This window comes from Pelecanus crispus, chromosome 20, assembly GCF_030463565.1.
Source record: "Pelecanus crispus isolate bPelCri1 chromosome 20, bPelCri1.pri, whole genome shotgun sequence".
In the NCBI taxonomy this organism is placed as follows: domain Eukaryota; kingdom Metazoa; phylum Chordata; class Aves; order Pelecaniformes; family Pelecanidae; genus Pelecanus; species Pelecanus crispus.
The window spans coordinates 1,407,498-1,425,614 of NC_134662.1; the positions used below are offsets into that span (position 1 = coordinate 1,407,498).

At 64.9% G+C, this 18,117-nt stretch overlaps 1 protein-coding gene across 1 annotated transcript; it reads right to left on the bottom strand.

The window, feature by feature from the left end:
• Positions 1-263: 263 nt before the first annotated feature.
• On the bottom strand, positions 264-8,126 carry TJP3 (tight junction protein 3). The gene is made up of 19 exons (XM_075723462.1): positions 8,064-8,126; positions 7,855-7,979; positions 7,535-7,637; positions 6,890-7,343; positions 6,488-6,591; positions 5,335-5,497; positions 5,155-5,245; positions 4,852-4,916; positions 4,583-4,661; positions 4,284-4,440; positions 3,773-3,881; positions 3,086-3,305; positions 2,246-2,442; positions 1,933-2,028; positions 1,559-1,629; positions 1,143-1,448; positions 783-1,019; positions 509-552; positions 264-363 (listed from the first exon to the last, which is right to left on the bottom strand). The coding sequence occupies exons 1-19, from the start codon at positions 8,109-8,111 to the stop codon at positions 264-266; spliced, it is 2,769 nt and encodes a 922-aa protein (XP_075579577.1). The 5' UTR covers positions 8,112-8,126.
• Between the last annotated feature and the right edge of the window lie 9,991 nt (positions 8,127-18,117).

The window sequence follows — 18,117 nt, forward strand, 5'->3', positions numbered from 1 at the left end:
TGCCAGCCAGCACGCGTGGGATCAGCCCCTCCCGATCAAAACATCCCTTTTATTCCAGCAGCAGAGGCCGTGGCCAAAAGGGGGAAGGAGGCACTTGGCAATGCTGGGTGGTGAGGGGTACAGCAGGATTAGGCCCAACCCAGCCTGGCCGTGGGGTGCTGCGTGGCACTACCTGCACTGTCACGTGGACCCGGTGGCGTGGGGCTGCGGCAGGGCTGGCCCAAGGGGCCCGGCTGCCCGGGGGGCAGAGGCCAGCGGTGCTGCTACACATCTGTAGCCGGGCCCCACTCGTAGCCTTCGTCCTGGTCTGAGTCATCCCTGGCCCGTGTGAACCTCTTCCTCACGGTGTCGTGCTCGTACTGCCTGGGGGACAAGAAGCCACAGTGATGCCTCCGCCAGCCGGCTGGGACAGGGTCAGGCCAGGCAGAGCTGGCACTGACGGCTCTGCGGCCCTTCCCCAGCCCCAGGGCTGCTTTCACCCCCCGGCTGGCCCTGGTGCGCAGGGTACCTGATGCTGTCGTAGTGCTGGCCCGGCTGCTGCTGCTGATGCGCCTGTGAAAAAGAGCAGAGAGGTGCGGGTGTCAGAGGTATGGGCAGGATTTGTGCCCCAGCCTGGGGCTGGGCTGCATCCCCTCCAGGGAACCAGAGCTGGGCATGGATGTGCAGCTGGACCCTGCAGCAACTAGAGGTGACGCCCTGCCTGGGCCACAGGGGACAGGAATTGGCCCCCGTAGCCAGGCACTGCCGCACCCGACTGCCCCACCAGCCCCTCGTACCAGTACGGGGGGACCCTTCTGCTCGCTCAGGCCGTGGCTTGGGGACATCTGCGCTGGCTCAGAGGAGCGGGCCAGCCCGGGCTGGTCATAGGCGTCCTCTGCCTCGCCGTCGGTGTAGGCGCCCGCCTCGCCGTCTGTGTCGTCGTAGTCGCTGTTGGCGTGACTGTCGCAAGTCAGGTAGCCCGAAGCTGCTGTGCTCAGCGGGTTCAGCAGGTCCAGACTGTCCTCCAGTGCCACATCTGCCTGTGGGGTGGGGATGACAGAGAACTGGGACTCCAGGTGTGGGGACGGGTGCGTGGCCCTGTCACCTGTCTGCCTGCAGCCCCAGCAGACTGAGCCTCGCCACAGGGACCCCATGCCCTGTACCTGCTCCACCGCCGTCCAAATGGGCTGGCTCTGCTGCGTCCTGATGATGTCCTTGATCGCCTCATACCAGGTGTTGCTGCTGAGGCTGACGGTGGCAGTGAAGAGTTGGCTGCAGTACTTCTTCATCTTGCTGGCCTGGGCATAGAGGCGCCGGGAGCTCTTCCTGGAGTCGGGCGCCAGCCACTGGCGCATGGCCTTGATGCCCTGCCGGCTCTCAGGCTCGCAAAACACCACCACCGGGTAGTACTGCATGTAGTTGAGGCACTCCACAGCCGAGGGTGTGATGTCCAACAAGGCATGCTTGTCCTGGGGCAGAGCACGGCCATCAGCCCCGCTTGGGGACAGGGACGGAGGCTGTGGGCTCCCCTCCAGGCCCTGGCCCAGCTGGCTGCAACAACATGGGAAAGGTCTCCCACCTTCTCTGCGATCTGCCGCACTGCGTCCAACTTGATGACCTTGGACGATGTTCCGTCTCGGGGCACGCTTGCTGCGGGACACAGAGACATTGAGAGGGGCTGGGGGAGACGTGGCATCTCCAGCAGCCCCAGGCTGGGTCTGGCTGTGCCCAGCCCTGGGGCTCTGTCCCTCGAGCAGGGGGGATGTCTGGGGCCTGGCTGGTATCGATGTGTGGGGTCAGGGTGAACGACTCCAGGAAGGTGTTGGGGTGTCATGGGGACGGGGCAATGAGGCAGGATCAGGACAGAGCCACAGGCAGAGCTCCCACAGGTTCTGGACACTGAGGATCCAGCTGCTGGATACAATTTCCCCCCTGGGCATGGGGAGCACTTACGGGCAATCTCAAACAGCTCGGGCAGCTCCGTGCTCAGCTTCTGCATGGCAATGTCTGCAATGGGGCCCAGGATCACCACCGGCCGCCTGAAGCTGGCTGTGGGGAGAGGACAGACTGGCTCAGGGAGGCTGGGGTGAGGGCAGAGCTCACAGCACCCAGGCATCCAGCCCTGCTCCTCGACGTGCCCGTGGGCCTGGGACTCGTCCCGCTCCTCCCAGGAGAGCGGAGCCCACTAGCACCTGCAGCAGGGCAGCCCCGGGGCTGACATCCCCTGGGTGGGGCTGGGTGGTGGGGACGCAGCCCTGGTGCCCACCTTCCTTCAGGACCACCCTCTCATACGGCGGGTAGCGGCCCTGCTTTGTGAGGGCGGACAGGTCCTCCCGGCTCTTCCGCAGCATCTTCTTGGCTCCCCGCAGGCCCCGCAGCTTCCAAAACTCAGCCCGTGCCCCAGAGGGGTTGGCACCAGACGTGGCTTTCAGCACCGACTCCAGGCTGGCAATCTGCTCGGCCCTGGGAGGGGAAAGGGCTCAGGACCTGGACCCTTGGGATTTACCCCCCACTTTGTCTCTCTCAGCTCCGAGGAGTGGGGCAGGAGAAGCTGGCATCCCCGCTCAGTGGCATGGCCAGATGAGGCTGTGGTAGCCTCTTCCCTCTGGGACCTTGGACAACGAGAGCATCAACTGCCCCATAGAATCATAGAATAGAATCACAGAATGCTTTGGGTTGGAAGGGACCTTTAGAGGTCATCTAGCCCAACCTCCCTGCCATGAGCAGGGACAGCTTTAACCAGATCAGGGTGCTCAGAGCCCCATCCAACCTGACCTGGAATGTTTCCAGGGATGGGGCCTCCACTGCCTCCCTGGGCAACCTCTGCCAGTGCTTCACCGCCCTCACTGTAAAACGTTTCTTCCTTATGTCTAGTCTAAATCTATTCTTCTTTAGTTTAAATCCATTATTCCTTGTCCTGTCACAACAGGCCTTGCTAAAAAGTCCATCACCCCTGAGAAAGGATTTCACTGGCTCACGCTTCCCACCGCTGCTCCACCAGCTCTTGCCCTGCCTCTTACTGGGCCCACCATCCATGTCCCCATCTCACTGGGGAGCCACCCCCCAGCTCTGCTCATCTTGGGGCCGTTCCTGGCTCCATCCCTACCTGCTCCGGTTGGGGATGATGCCCTTGTCCTGCTCCTGCAGGTCCCTGCTCATGCGCACAGCCAGCCAGCTCCCCAGCCTGCCCTGGTACATGGTGTCCAGCACATGGAAGACGTCCCCACGGACGAAGCTGAGCCCCGATGGTGTGTCCTTCTCAAAGTCAAAGTGTGTCCGGATGTAGAATGAGTCGCCCACGTTGGACGAGATCATCTTCCTGTAAACTGGAACCCAGGGTGAGAGGGACCATCAGGGGAAGAGGTGGCCGAGAAGGAAGATGCTGGAGAAGAAGGTTCTGGAGGGATTTGGGAAGCTGGAAGCCAGGCTGACCAGGAGCCTCTACAGTCGGCCTTGCTGCTAAGGAGGGCATTGGGGACACCTTCTCCTCCCATGGCTCTCTCAGGCATATCAGGAACAGCAGGACCTGACCCCCCAGCACACATCAGCCTCTCCAGGCTGAGCCACGGTGCTAGAAAGCCCCTGTGCTCCAGGATGCTGAGGCACAAACAGGGCTGGGATGGTCTGGTCCCCTCCCATCACCTCTCTGGAGGAGGAGGAGGCGGGTGTGGGGAAGGAGGACCACCCTGCTGGGGCAGAAAGGGCCGTGGCAAGTCCAGCAGCTCTGATGCTTGCTCAGAAGAGACAGAGGATGGAGAGGCACAAGCCCAGGGTGAGTCCGGTCATCACTCACTGTCCTGCTTGCTCTGGGTCCACAGCGTGATGTCCTCGCCTGGTGGGAGCCTCATGAGATACTCCACGGCCTCCTCGCGGGTCAGGTTCTGAAAACTGGTGTTGTTCACCTGCCGCAGAAAAGCGCTTAGACGCGGCCGTGCTGGTGGGACAGAGGGCACGGGTGCCAGTGGGGGTCCCAGGGACAGCGGTGCCCAGGGCAGGGTGGGAGAGGTAGCTGGTCCCTGTCACCCAAATGCCTGCCACAACCCCCAGTAATGCTGGGGAGGGCCTCTGGGCCAGCTGAGGTGGTGCCTGGCCCCTGTTGGGTGTTAGCACGGTGCCGGCAACAGGACCGTCCCCTCGGGCACTGCCCGCAGAGCCAGCCCAGTGGGTACAGGCCATGGGCACCAGCACTGACCCAAAATGATACCCAGCAGGAGAAATCCAAGCCCCGGGGGGGTAACAGACCCAAGAGAGATGGGACCAGTCTGGGTGCAGAAGCATTTGGAGCCATTCCCAGCCCCGGGTACCTGCAGGATCTGGTCCCCTTCCCGGATGTCCTGGCTGTCGGCTGGGCTCCCCTCCTGCACGCTCGACACGAAGATGCCCACGTCGTTCCCACCAGCAAGCCTCAGCCCAACACTCTTGGCCTTCACGAAGTGCACGACCCTGGAGTCGGCGCTGTACCTGCCACGGGGGAAGTCGCGGTCAGCCCAGCGGTGACATGCTGGGGACAGCACAGGGGATCACCAGCCCTGTGACCCCAACCCTGGGCTGGAGTAGCTCCCCATCTCCCCCAGCCCTTCCCCACCGCCTCTCGCAGACGCACCCGTCCTTGCGGGCAGCTTGGGCAGCGGGGCTGGTGTGGGGGTTGTGGCAGCCATCCCCCTCCACGGCTTCCAGCAGGTCTGCGGGGAAGAAGGGCTGGTCCAGGAGGTGGCACTGGCTGCACCGCTGCCGGGGCAGCCAAGGCACGGGTAGAGCCAAGGCACGGGGAGAGCCAAGGCATGCCAGGGGAGTTCAGGCAGTGGAGACGCACAGGAGCCGGGAGCTCCCTCAGTGCCCTTAGCTCCCCCGGCCAGATCTGAGCTCACTCACCAGGGCCCCGAGCGTTGTCCACGATCGTGTCGACCGCAGGGTCCCTGTTCGATCGTCTCCTCTCCCTGGAACAAAGTTGGGGCAGGATTTAGGCAGGTCACAGAGGCAGGCGCTGGATGGGCATGGGCAGGCAGTGCCAAGTGGGCAGTGCGACAGTGGAGCAAGCTGGGGACTAAATGGCAGTCCCACCTCCAGGGTGAAACGGCTCAAGGATGGAGGAGAACCAGCCCCTCCAGACAGGCAGAGAACGCAGGGGGATCTGACGGGGGAAAGCGGGGCTCATAGGGACAGAGCAGGGCTTACGATGGTGAATTCATCCCGGCACCAGCTGGAGGTTGCGGGGAGGTCTCAGGGGATGGCAGATGGGACAGTTCAGAGTCGATGTCAGAGATATCTGCAGCAGCAGGAGAGAAAATGCATTAGTGACTGTCCAGTCCCTGTGCTGTGTGTTTGGTCCCCGGCCCCGTCACCATGTCCCCTCACCATCCATCCGGGAGCTGTCGCTCTGGTCGTCTTCTATGTCGGGGATGTTAACCAGGAACTGACGGTGGTCCCGGAGGATGAGCAGGGTCAGGGTCCCCTCCGTCTGCTCGATGAGCTGCTGGGTGTCAGCCAGGGACATGTCCTCGCTGGCCACCCCGTTGATCTGGAGGGGGCAGAGCGGGAGGCCTCAGGGCGCTCGCTCCTGGGAAAGCCGCCCCCAGGAAAGCCCCACTCAAAGGGGATGCTCCGACCGCGCCTTCCTGGTCCTTTCCCAGCCCCTCCAGCCCGGCCCCAGCTCGCACGGCTTGGCCTGTCCTGGGCTGCGTTCCCGTTCCTGGCTGCCTCCCAGCAGGGCCTCATCCTGCACACAGGAAACAAATTAGCGAGGCTAATTAACTCCCACCTTCAGCTGCAGGGGGGCCCTGCACAGAGGCAGGAGCTGCAGAGACCCACTCAGACGCTGTCTGAAGCTCAGTTTTACTTTGACCTTGGCCCAGTGCTGTCCTTCCACGCACCAGACTGGTGCCAGGGAGTCAGGCCCCAAGCAGACCATGGGGTTGTGATCTTTCCGAGGTGCAGCGGCTTTTCCCACCAGATTACTGGGATGAAATCCCTCCTGTTTGCCCCAGAGCCGCTTTGGCCCCAGTTCCCAGCAGCCATGGGTCTGCCCAGCCCAGGTGCGCAAATGAAGCATCTCCCTCCCTCTATTTCCTCCTCCCCAAATACTTTAAGCATCATTTCACCTAACATACCCTGAACACCTGAGCTCCTTGGGTGGACTGCTCCCCCAGCGGGGACACGCACACGGCAAGGGACCACACGCCCTGGGGACAGCGGGGTGGACGCGATCCCACTGTGGCAGCAGGACAAGCCACCGTCCCTGATTGAATGCCACGGGGCTGCCTCAAGCAGACAGCCTCGGCACTGCAGGGAGCCGGTCCCCGAGAGCCCATATGGGGTCCCTGGTGACGGCTGGGGAGGTGGGGCAGGGTGCGGGCACCAGCCGGAGCTGCCTCCAGCCAAGCTGCCATCCTTTGCAGGCAGCCAAGAGAAGCACGCTCTTGGCTTGTCCCCTGCAGTGACACTAGCCAGGGATGAGCCACCCTAAGATGAGATCCCCAGCAAGTGCCGTGCGCCCTGTGGGCCTCTGTACCTTCAGGATGAGGTCTCCCTCCTGCAAGGAGCCGCCCTTCGCCGCCAGCCCGCTCTCCACTATGTGCTTGATGAAAAGCTGACTTCCCAGCTTCAGGCCATACTCTGCACCAAAGAGCCCGTGACAATGCCGGAGCCAGGCAGATGCAGGACCCCCTCGGGGTCTCCCCTCGCCACCATCCCCACAAGCCCACCCCGGCTCCCCTTGGGCACTAGCAAGCCCCAAAGCTGAGCTCTGCAACCCTGGGCTGAGGCCAGGCGTGTTTGGTGCACCCAGCACGGCAGGCACTGCCCAGTGCACCCAGACCCTGGCACCAGCCCTGCCATCGCCTCCTCCCCGGGGGACGTATGGCCACAAATCAGGCGACAAGACCCAGGGACAGAGGAACTGGGAGGGCCTCACCTTCGTTCTGCTTCCTCTTCACCAGGACTGACGTGATGGGCTTCATCGGCACATCCTGGTGCGGCAGACGCTTGAAGCCCGACACCAGGGCCAGCCCATTGGTGTCCCCTTCATGGCCGAAGCCATTGGCAGAGTGGTGCCGGCTGTAGCCCCTCCGATCTGAGCCGCTGCCGGGGCTCTGCCTCCAGTGGCTGCTGTCCTGGCTTCGCCTCCGGTTCCGGGACACCGACTTGTGGTGGCGGCGGTCGTCCCGGTGGTGGCCAGAGCTCCTCTCGCTGGACGAGTCCCCGTCGTAGCCCTGGCTGTGGTCCAGGTCATCCCGGGAGCGGTGCAGGGCTGGATCCGCACCATGCAACCCGTAGTCCTCGTCCGAGTCATAGCGCCTGGGCGTGGTGGGGGACCCGGGGCTGCTCTTGCTTATAGGGAGGTGGACTTTCTTCGGTCTTTTCAGTGTCTGCAGGTGGAAAGTGAGAAGGAGAGGATGGTGGGTGCAGCCCTCTCTGCCAGGAGATGTTTCTACAGCAGCAATTTCCAAGCCCCAAATGGGAACCCCGGGGTGTGTGGGACAGGGGAGCCGGTACGGGGACAGGCACAGTGTGGTCCCATGCATAACACCGGACCCGTCCCACCACAGGGCACACTCACAATGTTGGCGATCTTGCCACAGGTTTTAAGTGTCTGGATGGCAAAGGAGGACGAGACGTTCTCCATGGAAAGGCCATTCACCATCACGATGTGATCCTTCCTCCTGGGAGGGAAAATGCAGCCGTGGCTCTGCCCCAGGTGCAGCCCCCAGCCAGGGGAGCTGGCGGGGTGGCGAGGGGACCTTTGCCCCAGGGGGACCCCATCCCAGCTGGGCAGGGTGGCAGCGGTGCTGGCCCTGTCCCAGCAGAAGCAATTTGCTGCCCTTCCCGTCCCCACTGGCAGCGAGCACCCCCCATGTCCCCACGTCCCCGTGCACTCACTGGAGCCGGCCCACTGCTGGTCCCCCGGCCACGACATCCGAAACGACCACCGCTGTGTCCCCGGTCACCCTGTTGGGACGGTCCCGGCCTCCGGAGACAGCAAAGCCAAAGCCCCGTTGAGGGTCCTAGCAGGGACGGGCAGAGGGGTCAGGCAGAGCCAGCCCCACAGACCCCCATTCCGTCCCATGGCCACCTCGGGCCGCACTCACCTTGCTCAGCGTCACCGTCTGCTGCTCCCAGATCACCATCTCCTCCATGGTGGCCACCCGCCAACGCAAGCGAGGGAGGGCGACTGTGGTGGCCAGCTGGCGTGGCAGCCCCTGCCCGGCGGCCGGGGGCGCGGACTGGCTCCGCCTCCTCTTTGCAGCCTCTGTCCCCCTCCTCAGTCCCACTTCAGGCTGCAACAAAGAGCAGAAGCAAAGCTGAGCCGCAGGCACTGGGGACCACGAGGGTGCAGGGGACAGAGCCCCCCACGGTGCCCGGGCACCCACCAGGGGCACCAGGATTTGCAGTTGTGCGCCAACCCCGCGTGGGAGCTGGCTCTGAAACCCAGAGCTGCCTCCATGCAGCGTGAAATCCCCCCCTCGGGAGGTTCACCTCCATCCCCTCAGACGCGTGTCCATGGAAGGGGAGGTTTTATGCAGGGCAAGCAGGTCAGAACCCATCTCCGTGGCTGGGACCACCTGCCCACACTGTTCTTGTGGTCCCACTCCCCTCCCTCCTCCCAGGAGCCGGCAGACCCTGGGGCACTGCTTCGGGCAGCATTTCGGTGCCCTCCCGCCCACCTGCTCTGGGCTCCAGCACGATGGCAGAGCCGGCAGCTCTGCCAACTGCTTTGGGAGCACCAGTGCCCCAGCTTCACCCTTTGGTTTCCTCGGGTTTTCCCCAAATCCAGCGTTTTCCACCTAGGACAGATGAGCCTGACTGACAGGGTGACATCCCGTCCAGGCTGAAATGCCTGGGATGGGCACGGGGGTCCTCTCCACCGGCTCCTGGCTCGCTGGAGAAAACATCAGCGTGAAGCTGGAGAGACATGGGATCCCTGCATGGGGGACAGTGGCCCAGAGCCTTCCGCGACTTCCCATGGGGCAGGACAGGAAGGAGCCGGTTTGACCAGGGACTCAAAGGGTCCGGGTTTATCTGTGCCATTGCATATGCCAAGGGAACCCCAGTGAGACCATCAGGTCATTCCCCAGGGCGATGGGGACGGGAAAGCCAACAGCCCAGTGCGATGCCACCACCACCGCCAGCTCCTCACCGCTCCAACCGGTGCAGGGACCGGGGAGGACAGACCCACACCAGCCCCGAGCCCACGGCTGGAGGGAGGTGAAACACCCCCCCAGCCGGGCTGCCCCCGACGGCGCGTCCCACTCCAGCCCCGGGCACCCCGGGGCTGCCGGCGCCCATCCTGGCCCCACCCACGGCACAGCACAGGCGCAGCACGGCCACGGCCACGCGCAGGCATGGACACGGCCCATCGCGGGCATGGCGGGCCGTGGCCACGCCGGCACTGCCAGGTCTGGTGCAGGGCTCCCTTGTGCCGCCATCGAGCGCTGGCCAGCAGCTCGGCTGGGGGAGATCCCCCCAGTGCTGATTGGCTGAAGCTGAGGCATGGGCACTACCCCCTGGCACTGATTGGTTGGCAGCTCTGCCATGGCAGGACCCCAAGATCCAGCTGGCCAATGGCTCTGCCACCACAGGTCTCTCCGGGCACTGATTGGTTGGCAGCTCTGCCATAGTAGATCTCTCTGATCTGCGATTGGCCAACAGCTCTGCTGTGGCACATCTTTGGATTCTGATTGGCTGATATCGGTACCATGATAAGTCTCTCCAGGATCTGATTGGCCAATGGCTCTGCCACAGCAGATTTCCAGGGTCTCCGATCGGCCAATGGCTCTGCCGCGGCAGATTTCCAGGGTTTCTGATTGGCCAATGGCTCTGCCGTGGCAGCAGCCCCCAGTCCTGGCCGTGCTGGCCCTGCTGCCCACACACCCTGTCCCGTGGCACCCGCACCGCCCCGTGGTGCCCGAAGGCTCTGGGACAGCTGTGCCGGGGCCATGCTGGCTCCCCAGCGCAGCTTGGCCCCCCCCGAGCCCGGCCAGGGACCCCCACGTCGGCACCAGGGAAAGCTGGAAACCTCCACAGCCCCTTTGGGAATCGGCCGTGGGGCAGCTTCGGTGGGACCAGGGGGCATCAGAGACGAGCGCTGGCGCCCCGCAGGCGATGCCATAGGCAATGCCGAGCAGGGACCCCGTGGGGAAGCTGGGGCTGGCAGGGGGCAGCCAGCTCCAGGGCAAGCACGGAGGCTCAGCCCCAGCACAGGGGCTTTCCGTGGCCAGCCCCCAGCCGGAGCCACACCGAAGCAGCCGTCTGGGTCCCCAAAATGAGACGCAGCTCACAGCAGCCCTGGGCAGGGATGGTGTAATCATTCACCCGGGCCTCAGAAATAGCCCCAGCTGGCCAGGCTGCAAGCTGCCGAGCACGGAGGGCAGAGTCCGGGTTTTCACTCTGCATCATGAGCCACCGAAACCAGCCCAAGTGCCCACCCGCTGCTGCTCGACACACAGGGACACGTGTGCCCGGGGTGGCTGGGGCTGAGCAGGACCCCGGTGTGGTGGCACCCACAGTCCTGTCCCGGTGCTTGTAAGACTGGTAATAAGCAGCAGACCCCAGCATGTGGCGGGGTGGTTTCCTGCTGGATCAGTGAGCTGAACTGGTGGGTCCCATCTCAGCCATGTCACCAGTGTCACCCGGTGAGTGCTTACGGGCTCCCTGGACACCCGCAGATGACATGACGTGAGCCACAGGTCCCAGAGACCCCGATCATGGGGCAGCCAGAGCATCCCCCTCCTCTGTGCCAGACCCGACCCCACTGGCACCCAACACAGCCTCTCACTGTCCCCAGCCAGCTCCCACTGCTGTCCCCTCACCAGGCACCACGAATCGGCCACGCACCTGCGTCCCACTGCTGCCCGTGGCTCTCCGTGGGCAGCAGCAGCAGTCTGGAGCAGGGGGGACAGCATGGGGACGGCAGCAGCTCCCGTCTCGCCAGCCGGCACAGGCAGCGCCCACAGTGCCGCCAAGCCGCAGTCCTGTCCCCGGCCTCCCCCGGGGAACCTGGCGTAGGGCCTGCCCCAAGCCAAAGGCCGAGGCTGGCAGCCGGAGGAGCCGGCTCAGCCGGTTTCCAACAGAAACCAGCCCGCACCCGAAATGGCCCCGCCGGGAGAGGCAGTATCTGGGCAGAGCTGACTGCAGCCCAGCCCGACGCGCCTGGCACCGGGCACTGGCAGCACGGGGATCCCCACACGCCCCACTCTGCCCCACGCGTGCACCGTGGCTGGCATCTCCCAGAGTTTTTAATGCCAAACAAAGCCCAGGCTGTGCCAGGGCAGCTCATCCTACTACAAGGTCCCTGATTCGGGGCTGTGCCTGGCCCCGGGTGACACTGCCGGCAATGCCCACCCTGCAGAGAGCAATGGGTGAGGAAGGAACACTTATCGGAAAGCGACGCACCCTGCCCACCCCAGCCTTGCCCCACGGCCATCCCCACCACCCATAACCTGTTTCCCAACCCCCCTGCCAACGGGGGTCCTCAGTCTGGGACCCCAAAGCCTTCCCAGGATCAGCGAGGTCTCTGGTCTCAGCCAGTGCTGCAAAAACCACTCGTCCCTTGTCTGGTCCTGGCCATGCAGGACCGGGGTCCCAGATGCCCCCATAAGCTCCTCTAACCCAACCCCACCCACATCGTGATGGGTTGATCCTGACCCCCTGCTCTGGGAAAAGGGTCTCTGGAAGGTCTGACCCAGCTGGGGTGTAAATCAGTGGGAAAGGAGGCATGGGGACGGAGCCCTCGGGGCATGGAGCTGTGACAACAGAGTCCCAGGATCCCCCCCCCGGGTCTCTCCCCGCCATCGGGGCAGGACTCCAGGAGGGTCACCGGGTCCTGCAGCTACCCAGCGAGGGACAAAGCATGGCCGGTCCCCCAGGTGAAAGCAGGGCTGGGTCCCCGTCCCCAGACGGGAAGCGGGGCCAGCAGATCCCAGAGGACAGGGTTAGGCACTCACCAAGCCTCCGATCCGACCAGGAAGGAGCTGAGCTCCCAGGCTGGTGGCAGTGGTGTCACTCCAGGGTGCCTTGCGTAACCCTTTACGGGCCAGACGCTGCCTGCAGGAGGGAAGGAGGAGGAAGGGGGTCCCGGGACAGCTTCCCGGGCACAGCGGGAGTCACGGGGCCTGTCCCTGTTATCCTCCATGGTGCTGGTGGTTCAGCCACATCCACTTGCCCCCCACCCAGCCCTGGGCAGGGACAGGCTCACAGGATGCTGAGGGTGGTGGTGCCTGGGGACAGGGATCCTTCCCACCCAGTCCAGCCCTCCCCAAGGAGCTGGGGGGGCTCTGCAGCAACACACACTGCCCCGGACCCCCAAACCCTCCCAGCAGCCCTGCTCGGGAGTCCCCGGGAGGACCAAATGGCTTCACCCAGTGCCCCAAGAGGAGATGGGGATGGCAGCCAGCCTGGGGCTCCAGGTCCTGGGGGTGTGGGGGAGAAGGTGACCCTGCTGATGGCTGCCATCCCCTCTCCTCCCCTTCCCCTTCCCTCTGCCCCCCACCTGGGGACCAGCCCCGCGTCATTCCTCTTTCCGTGGGGTCGCTTTCCTGCGGTGACGGAAATCAGCTCCACGCCTTGGCTCTCCGCCGAGGGTCGGTACTGCTGCCGCAGGAGGAGGTCACAGCCCTGCGGCGGGGCGTCACGGGGGGACCAGTTCCTCCTGAACCCCCCCGCCGCCAGCCGCCACCCCGGAGCCGGAGCCATGGAGCCGCCGCTTTCCCCACCGCTCGTCAGATCGGCAGCAAGCGGCTCCTTCTCGCCGAAGCCCCCCGCCAGTCCCGAGGGGAGGACGGGGCAGCTCCCACCCGGGCGGCCACCGCTCCGCGGGCCCGGCCGCAGCCTCCCCAGCCGCTCCGGGGCCACCGGCTGCCCTCCCGCGCCGGGACGCGGCCGGGAGCACCCGGGGCGGGGGGACGGGGACGCCGCCGAGCAGCCTCATTAGGGCCGCCGGCATCTTCCCCGGCCGCGCCGAGGGCTGGGCGTGAATGCCGGGCTGCTTCCCCGGCTGGGGCTGCCCTGCCCGTGACACCTTTGTCCCCCGGGGCCGGAGCACGCCGGCGTGGCGGGATGGGCCCGGGAGAACCGGCGGGGCCGGCCGGGCTGACCCGCGGCCGGGGGCCCACCGCAGCCCGGGGCCGCCCCGCCGGGCGCCGCGGTGCCACCAGACGGTGCCAGGGGCCGGGCCGCCGCGGGGCCGGGAGGAGCCGGGCCGCGGCCCGGGGTGGGGAGCGGCGGCGCCGAGGGGGCCGGGGTGGCCCAGCCCCGGGGCCTCTCGGAGGGAGCGCACCCGGTGCCCCGCGGCGAGGCGGGCCCGGCCCGGCCCGGCGGCCTTCGCGGCTCCCGAGGGATCTCGCTGAGGGGGAGGGCGGGGAGGCGGCGCCCGGCGCCGGGAGGGCCCCGCTCCAGAGCGGGGGGCACCGGGGCCTCCGCCGCGCCGGGGGCGACCGGGCCCGGGGTCTCGTGGCCCCGCGGTACCGGGGTCTGGGCAGGCCCCGCCCCCGCTGCCATGGCGACCGGCGGGCCCCGCCCCCGGCGCGGCTCTACGGTGTCTCCCGCCCGCTGGAGAGGCCGGGGCTGGCCCCTTCTCTCCGCCTCTCGACGGTGCGCGGGGCCCCGGCCCCCTCCCCGCGCCTTCCAGCCGGGAGCGGCCCCCGTCCCGCAGCCCGCGGACTATCGCGACAGCCGGCCCCCGCGTCGTGATTAATTCCGGCGGAAGGCGGCCGCTCTACTTCCGGTGCTGGCCGCGGCCCCTTCCGCCCTGCGGCGCTGGGCGTGTCTAGCCGCGGCGCCTCCCGCGCTCTATGGTCCCCGCCGTTCCCAGTCTCCTCAGCGGCGGCGGCCGGAGCCGGGAGGAACGCGGAGGCGGCGGCGGCGGCGGGGGGCGCGGGCCTGTCCTGCCCCGGGCCTGCCCTGCCCGCGGCCTTCGTGGCGGCCATGGAGCTGGAGGCGCCCGAGGAGGCGGAAGGCTCGGCCGTGGCGGGTGCCGGTGCCATCACCCCGGAGGCCGGCGGAGGGGGACTGGACGCGGCAGGAGGTAACGGGCTGCGAGCACCGGGCGGCCGGCACCCTCGGCCGGGCTCCCCGGCGTGTGCCCCCGGGGGAGCGCTGTGCCTGTGTCCCGTCCCCCCTCGGGCCCAGAGTGGTTTAGTCCAGTTGCACCCCCCGGGAGGGGGCTGAGTGGTGCCTCCCGGCCGGGCCCCCCGCACTGTGCCTTGTGCCCCCCGGGGGGGCTCGGAGTGGTTCAGTCCAGGCCCCCCCCTCCCCGAGTGTGCCACCCCCGGGGCACCAAGTGGTCCCGTCCAACTGCCGCGCCCCCTCCCCTCCCCCCCCCCCCCGGGCCCGGAGTAGTTCCGCCCCCGGGCTCCCGCCCCCCGCCCGCCCCGGCCGGTGCTCGCTGGGGGGGGGGGGGGGGGGCAGCCGCGGCCCCGGGGCAGCGTGCGGGGCACCGGCCTGCCCGGCTCCGGGGCTTCTCCCCGCCGCCCTCCGGCCCCCGGTACCGGCCCCGGGCGGTCGGGGCGGGGGCTGCGGCACCCTCGGGAGCGGGTCTCCCCTGCAGCCCCCACCCGCCTGCCCGGCCGGCGAGCAGGGCCCCGGGCCGCGCTGCCCCCGCTCCTCTCCGGGGCTGGGCCTCGGGCGTCCCCGTCCCTCGGCGGGAGGGGGCCGGGGGGTTGCGGGGCGGGGGTCCCGCTTTGCTTTGGCGCGTTGGGGGCTGCGGCGGCTCCCGGCGCTCCCCCCGCAGGCTGGGGCGGCCGCTCGGAGCGGGAGGGCGGCTCTGCCGCCGGGCCCGGGGCCGCCGCGGCGGCGGGGGGCGAAGGGCGCTTCTGGGAGGCAGGGAGCGGGGCCCGGGCCGAGCGCCCCGCCGGCAGCCTGAGCGGGGGCTGGGGGTGTCTCGGCCCGGGCCGGCAGCCTGAGCGAGGGGCTGGGGGTGTCTCGGCCCGGGCCGGCAGCCTGAGCGGGGGCTGGGGGTGTCTCGGCCCGGGCCGGCAGCCTGAGCGAGGGGCTGGGGGTTCCTCGGCCCGGGCCGGCAGCCTGAGCGAGGGGCTGGGGGTTCCTCGGCCCGGGCCGGCAGCCTGAGCGAGGGGCTGGGGGTTCCTCGGCCCGGGCCGGCAGCCTGAGCGAGGGGCTGGGGGTTCCTCGGCCCGGGCCGGCAGCCTGAGCGAGGGGCTGGGGGTTCCTTGGCCCGGGCTGAGCACCCTGCCGGCAGCCTGAGCGAGGGTTGGGGGTTCCTCGCCTGGCAGGACCAGGTACGCAGGGCTGTGCAGGCGCACCTGCCCCCGCCTTTGCCGCCCAATAATTTATAGCTCGTTAACAACCTCAAAATTGCCAGCTTTAGTTTTGCACGTGACAAGTTCCTTTGTGGGCCTGACGCGAAGCTCCCGAGCGCCGTCTGAGCCTGAAGTTTATTCAGAGCCTGCTACGACGTAGATGGGTTTTGGCCGTGTAATGACAGCAATCTCCTTGTCTTCGGGCCTTTAAATGAGGATCATTAGATCTTCTAAAAGCAAACAGATTACAGCGGAAGCTGTGATTATTTCGAAGGTGTCATCTGCCGCGTTGGGGAGGCTGGATGTAACGTGTAATTTTTGGTAAGGTGCTGAGATTTAGGCAAGTGGCAAGCTGTCCCCAGCCTTCCTGCTTCGGTTCCTCGGTGCTGCAAGGAAAATGGAGGGGCTGGCTGCGTGCAGCTTGCCTTTCCCGAGGCTGCTCGCGGCGCTCCCCACCCACTGCTCGGAGCTCTTTTTCGGGAGCACGCTCCCAGCACAGTGTGGTGTGGCTGGTGGACTTCGAGCCTGTGGTGCTGAGGGAATGAAAGAGAGAGCCTCTTGCTGATGAACAATTAAAATATTGTTTATCCTTCTGATTTCTCTGTCACCTTTCTGCTTTTTGGGGAGGGTAGAGGGTTGTCGCTCGGGACAAGACAAGGTGTCTGCAGGGACTGTTGCTCAGGAGGGGTTTAAGCAGGGAGTGTGTGTTTTTCTTCCCTTTGCAAGTAAATCTGAATTTACGAACCTGTAGGCTGTCTTACCTTACGCTGGTAGTGAAAAAGATGAAACAGAGCCAGTAATCTCACTGATGCTTTGATTTTTCGAGTCAAGTTGCTTACCCCTCACTTGGGTAGCGTCCAAATTGTGTCACTCGGCCTCGGCCACGCTTGCAACTGGAGCTCCCAGGAGGGCTGGGGACAACATGCACGACAGCTGACGAGTATTTTCTGGAGGAGAACAAAACCTGGGGGGACTGGAGGTGGCCCTCGGTGGGCCGTGCACAAAGGCACGGCTACACCCGCGCAGGGTGGGCTGTGCTGCAGGTCTCGGGTCGGGACTGCCAGCTGACGGAGCACGTTGATGTGCTCTGTGGTCTTCCTTGCAGCAGACGGGAATACTGTACGCCAGAGCGATGTGCCTGGGAGCAGAGGGGGTTTGTGCTGAACGCCGTCCTGTTTTGTTGGCTGTTTCAAAGCTGATGGTGACAAACCCAATTTAGCACACGCAGCGCTGATGCCTTTGCTGCTATTTGGAGCAGCGATGGAGATAGTGAAGTACTTTGTGACCCACCTACACAGGTGCTTTGTGCCACTCACCTTAATGCTCGTGCCGTTGATGAAGGATCAGCAGTGTAGCCGAAATCTGCTCCCCGGGCCTTTGCCAGACAGCGAGGATGGCTGTGTGCTGTGCTCTTACTAAACAAACGTGGTGGGGTTAATCCAGACCATGGTCAGGTCGGCAAAGACCTTCCCTAAGTGCTCAGTAAACATCGAGAGGGGAGCTGGTTACTCTGGTACAGGAGTAAAACTGGATGGAGGAGAGGGGCTGAAAGTCAGAGAAACCTTGACAGTAGGTTGTCTTAAGGCATGGAGAGTCTTCTGAAGGGAGCTTTTGTAAGTCTCATAATGTGCTTTGAGGGAGAAAATCTCATTTAGTGCCAACAGCTGGGCACATACATGAACACACAGGCCCAATTCGTCCCTTTCCGAGAACCGAGCTTTGAGGTTTTTAAAAATTCTGTAACCACCGTGGTTGAAAAGGGATTTTCAAAATGTGACGGGTGTAAATGGCTGCTGTGCGTCCTCCCGGAACCTGCATCCCCTTGACCTGGGAAGGGGCTGCAGGGAGCGTAAGGGGCGGAGAGCAGAGCTGTCAGCAGGAGTGGTGCCTCCCACCGCGTGTGTGCGGGGCGAGAGGCGAGCACCAGCATTGTTCAGGCTGGGGTGCCCCGACCCCAGAAACGGTTGGGTGAGGAGAGGGCGCGTCACCATCTCTCTACCTGGGTGCAGCCCCGAGGCAGAGGGCCTTGAAACCCCCTTTTATCCAAGGGGGCTCAAGTTGCTGGAGAGCTGTTGGTACAAAGCTGATAGCAGAGCTGGTCTCCACCATCTCATTGCAAAGGTGGAAATTCACGGCCCAATGGGGAAGTAGAGCTGATATCCGACTTCCATTTCTCACGTCTCCTGTTATCTGGGTTGCGGTCTGCCCATCATTTATGGTTTAGAGCCTGGGCAGAAGCCTCCAATGTGTTCTTCAGGGTTGAATTCCTCTGCTTTAGGGAGCTGAAGTGATTTAACAAGTATTTATGCTCTTGTTCAACAGTTGTCTCACTGTACCCAGAGCTGGAGATAGCAAAGCAGAGATCCTGGCCCCAGCCAGCAGTGCCGAGGTTGCTGGATGCTGGCGGCACCTGTAAGGCCATCTGCAGAAAGCACTGGGAGAGCGTTGATTGCGGCAGATGAAGAATGGTATTGCATCTTTGCAATGATAACTTTGAAGTGACTTTTGAAGGGTTGCTGGAAGCAATTTTTTCAGTGAGCAGATTAGAGTTAAGAGAAGAATTCCACCCCGTGGGGCACGAGCAGTTCAATCCATACCAACGTGATGGAGAGGAAAATTGGAGAGAGCTTATCAGCTTGAGGAAAAATCAAATGTAAACATCATCCCCAGCATGATTATGGTTCACAGCTTAGTTGGATGTCACATGCCTCTTTCCCGTGAAATGGTGCTAGCGAAGATGATGACAGAGGGAGTCAGCTAGGCAAAAACACAGAAAAACACCCTGCGCCTTGAACTTTTAAAGACCCTGCAGTTACTTCACAGTCAATAAGTCACAGCTCAGCTGCAGGGAAGGAGGAAGGTAATGAAAATAGAATTCAGGCTGCTCTGG

Coding starts and splice junctions, on each gene's coding strand:
- TJP3 (XM_075723462.1), bottom strand. CDS start 8,111: ATGGAGGAGATGGTGATCTGGGAGCAGCAGACGGTGACGCTGAGCAAG. Junction 3,306..3,772: donor GACCCAGAGCAAGCAGGACA/GTGAGTGATGAC, acceptor CCTGGGTTCCAG/TTTACAGGAAGATGATCTCG. Junction 553..782: donor GCGAGCAGAAGGGTCCCCCC/GTACTGGTACGA, acceptor TCTTTTTCACAG/GCGCATCAGCAGCAGCAGCC.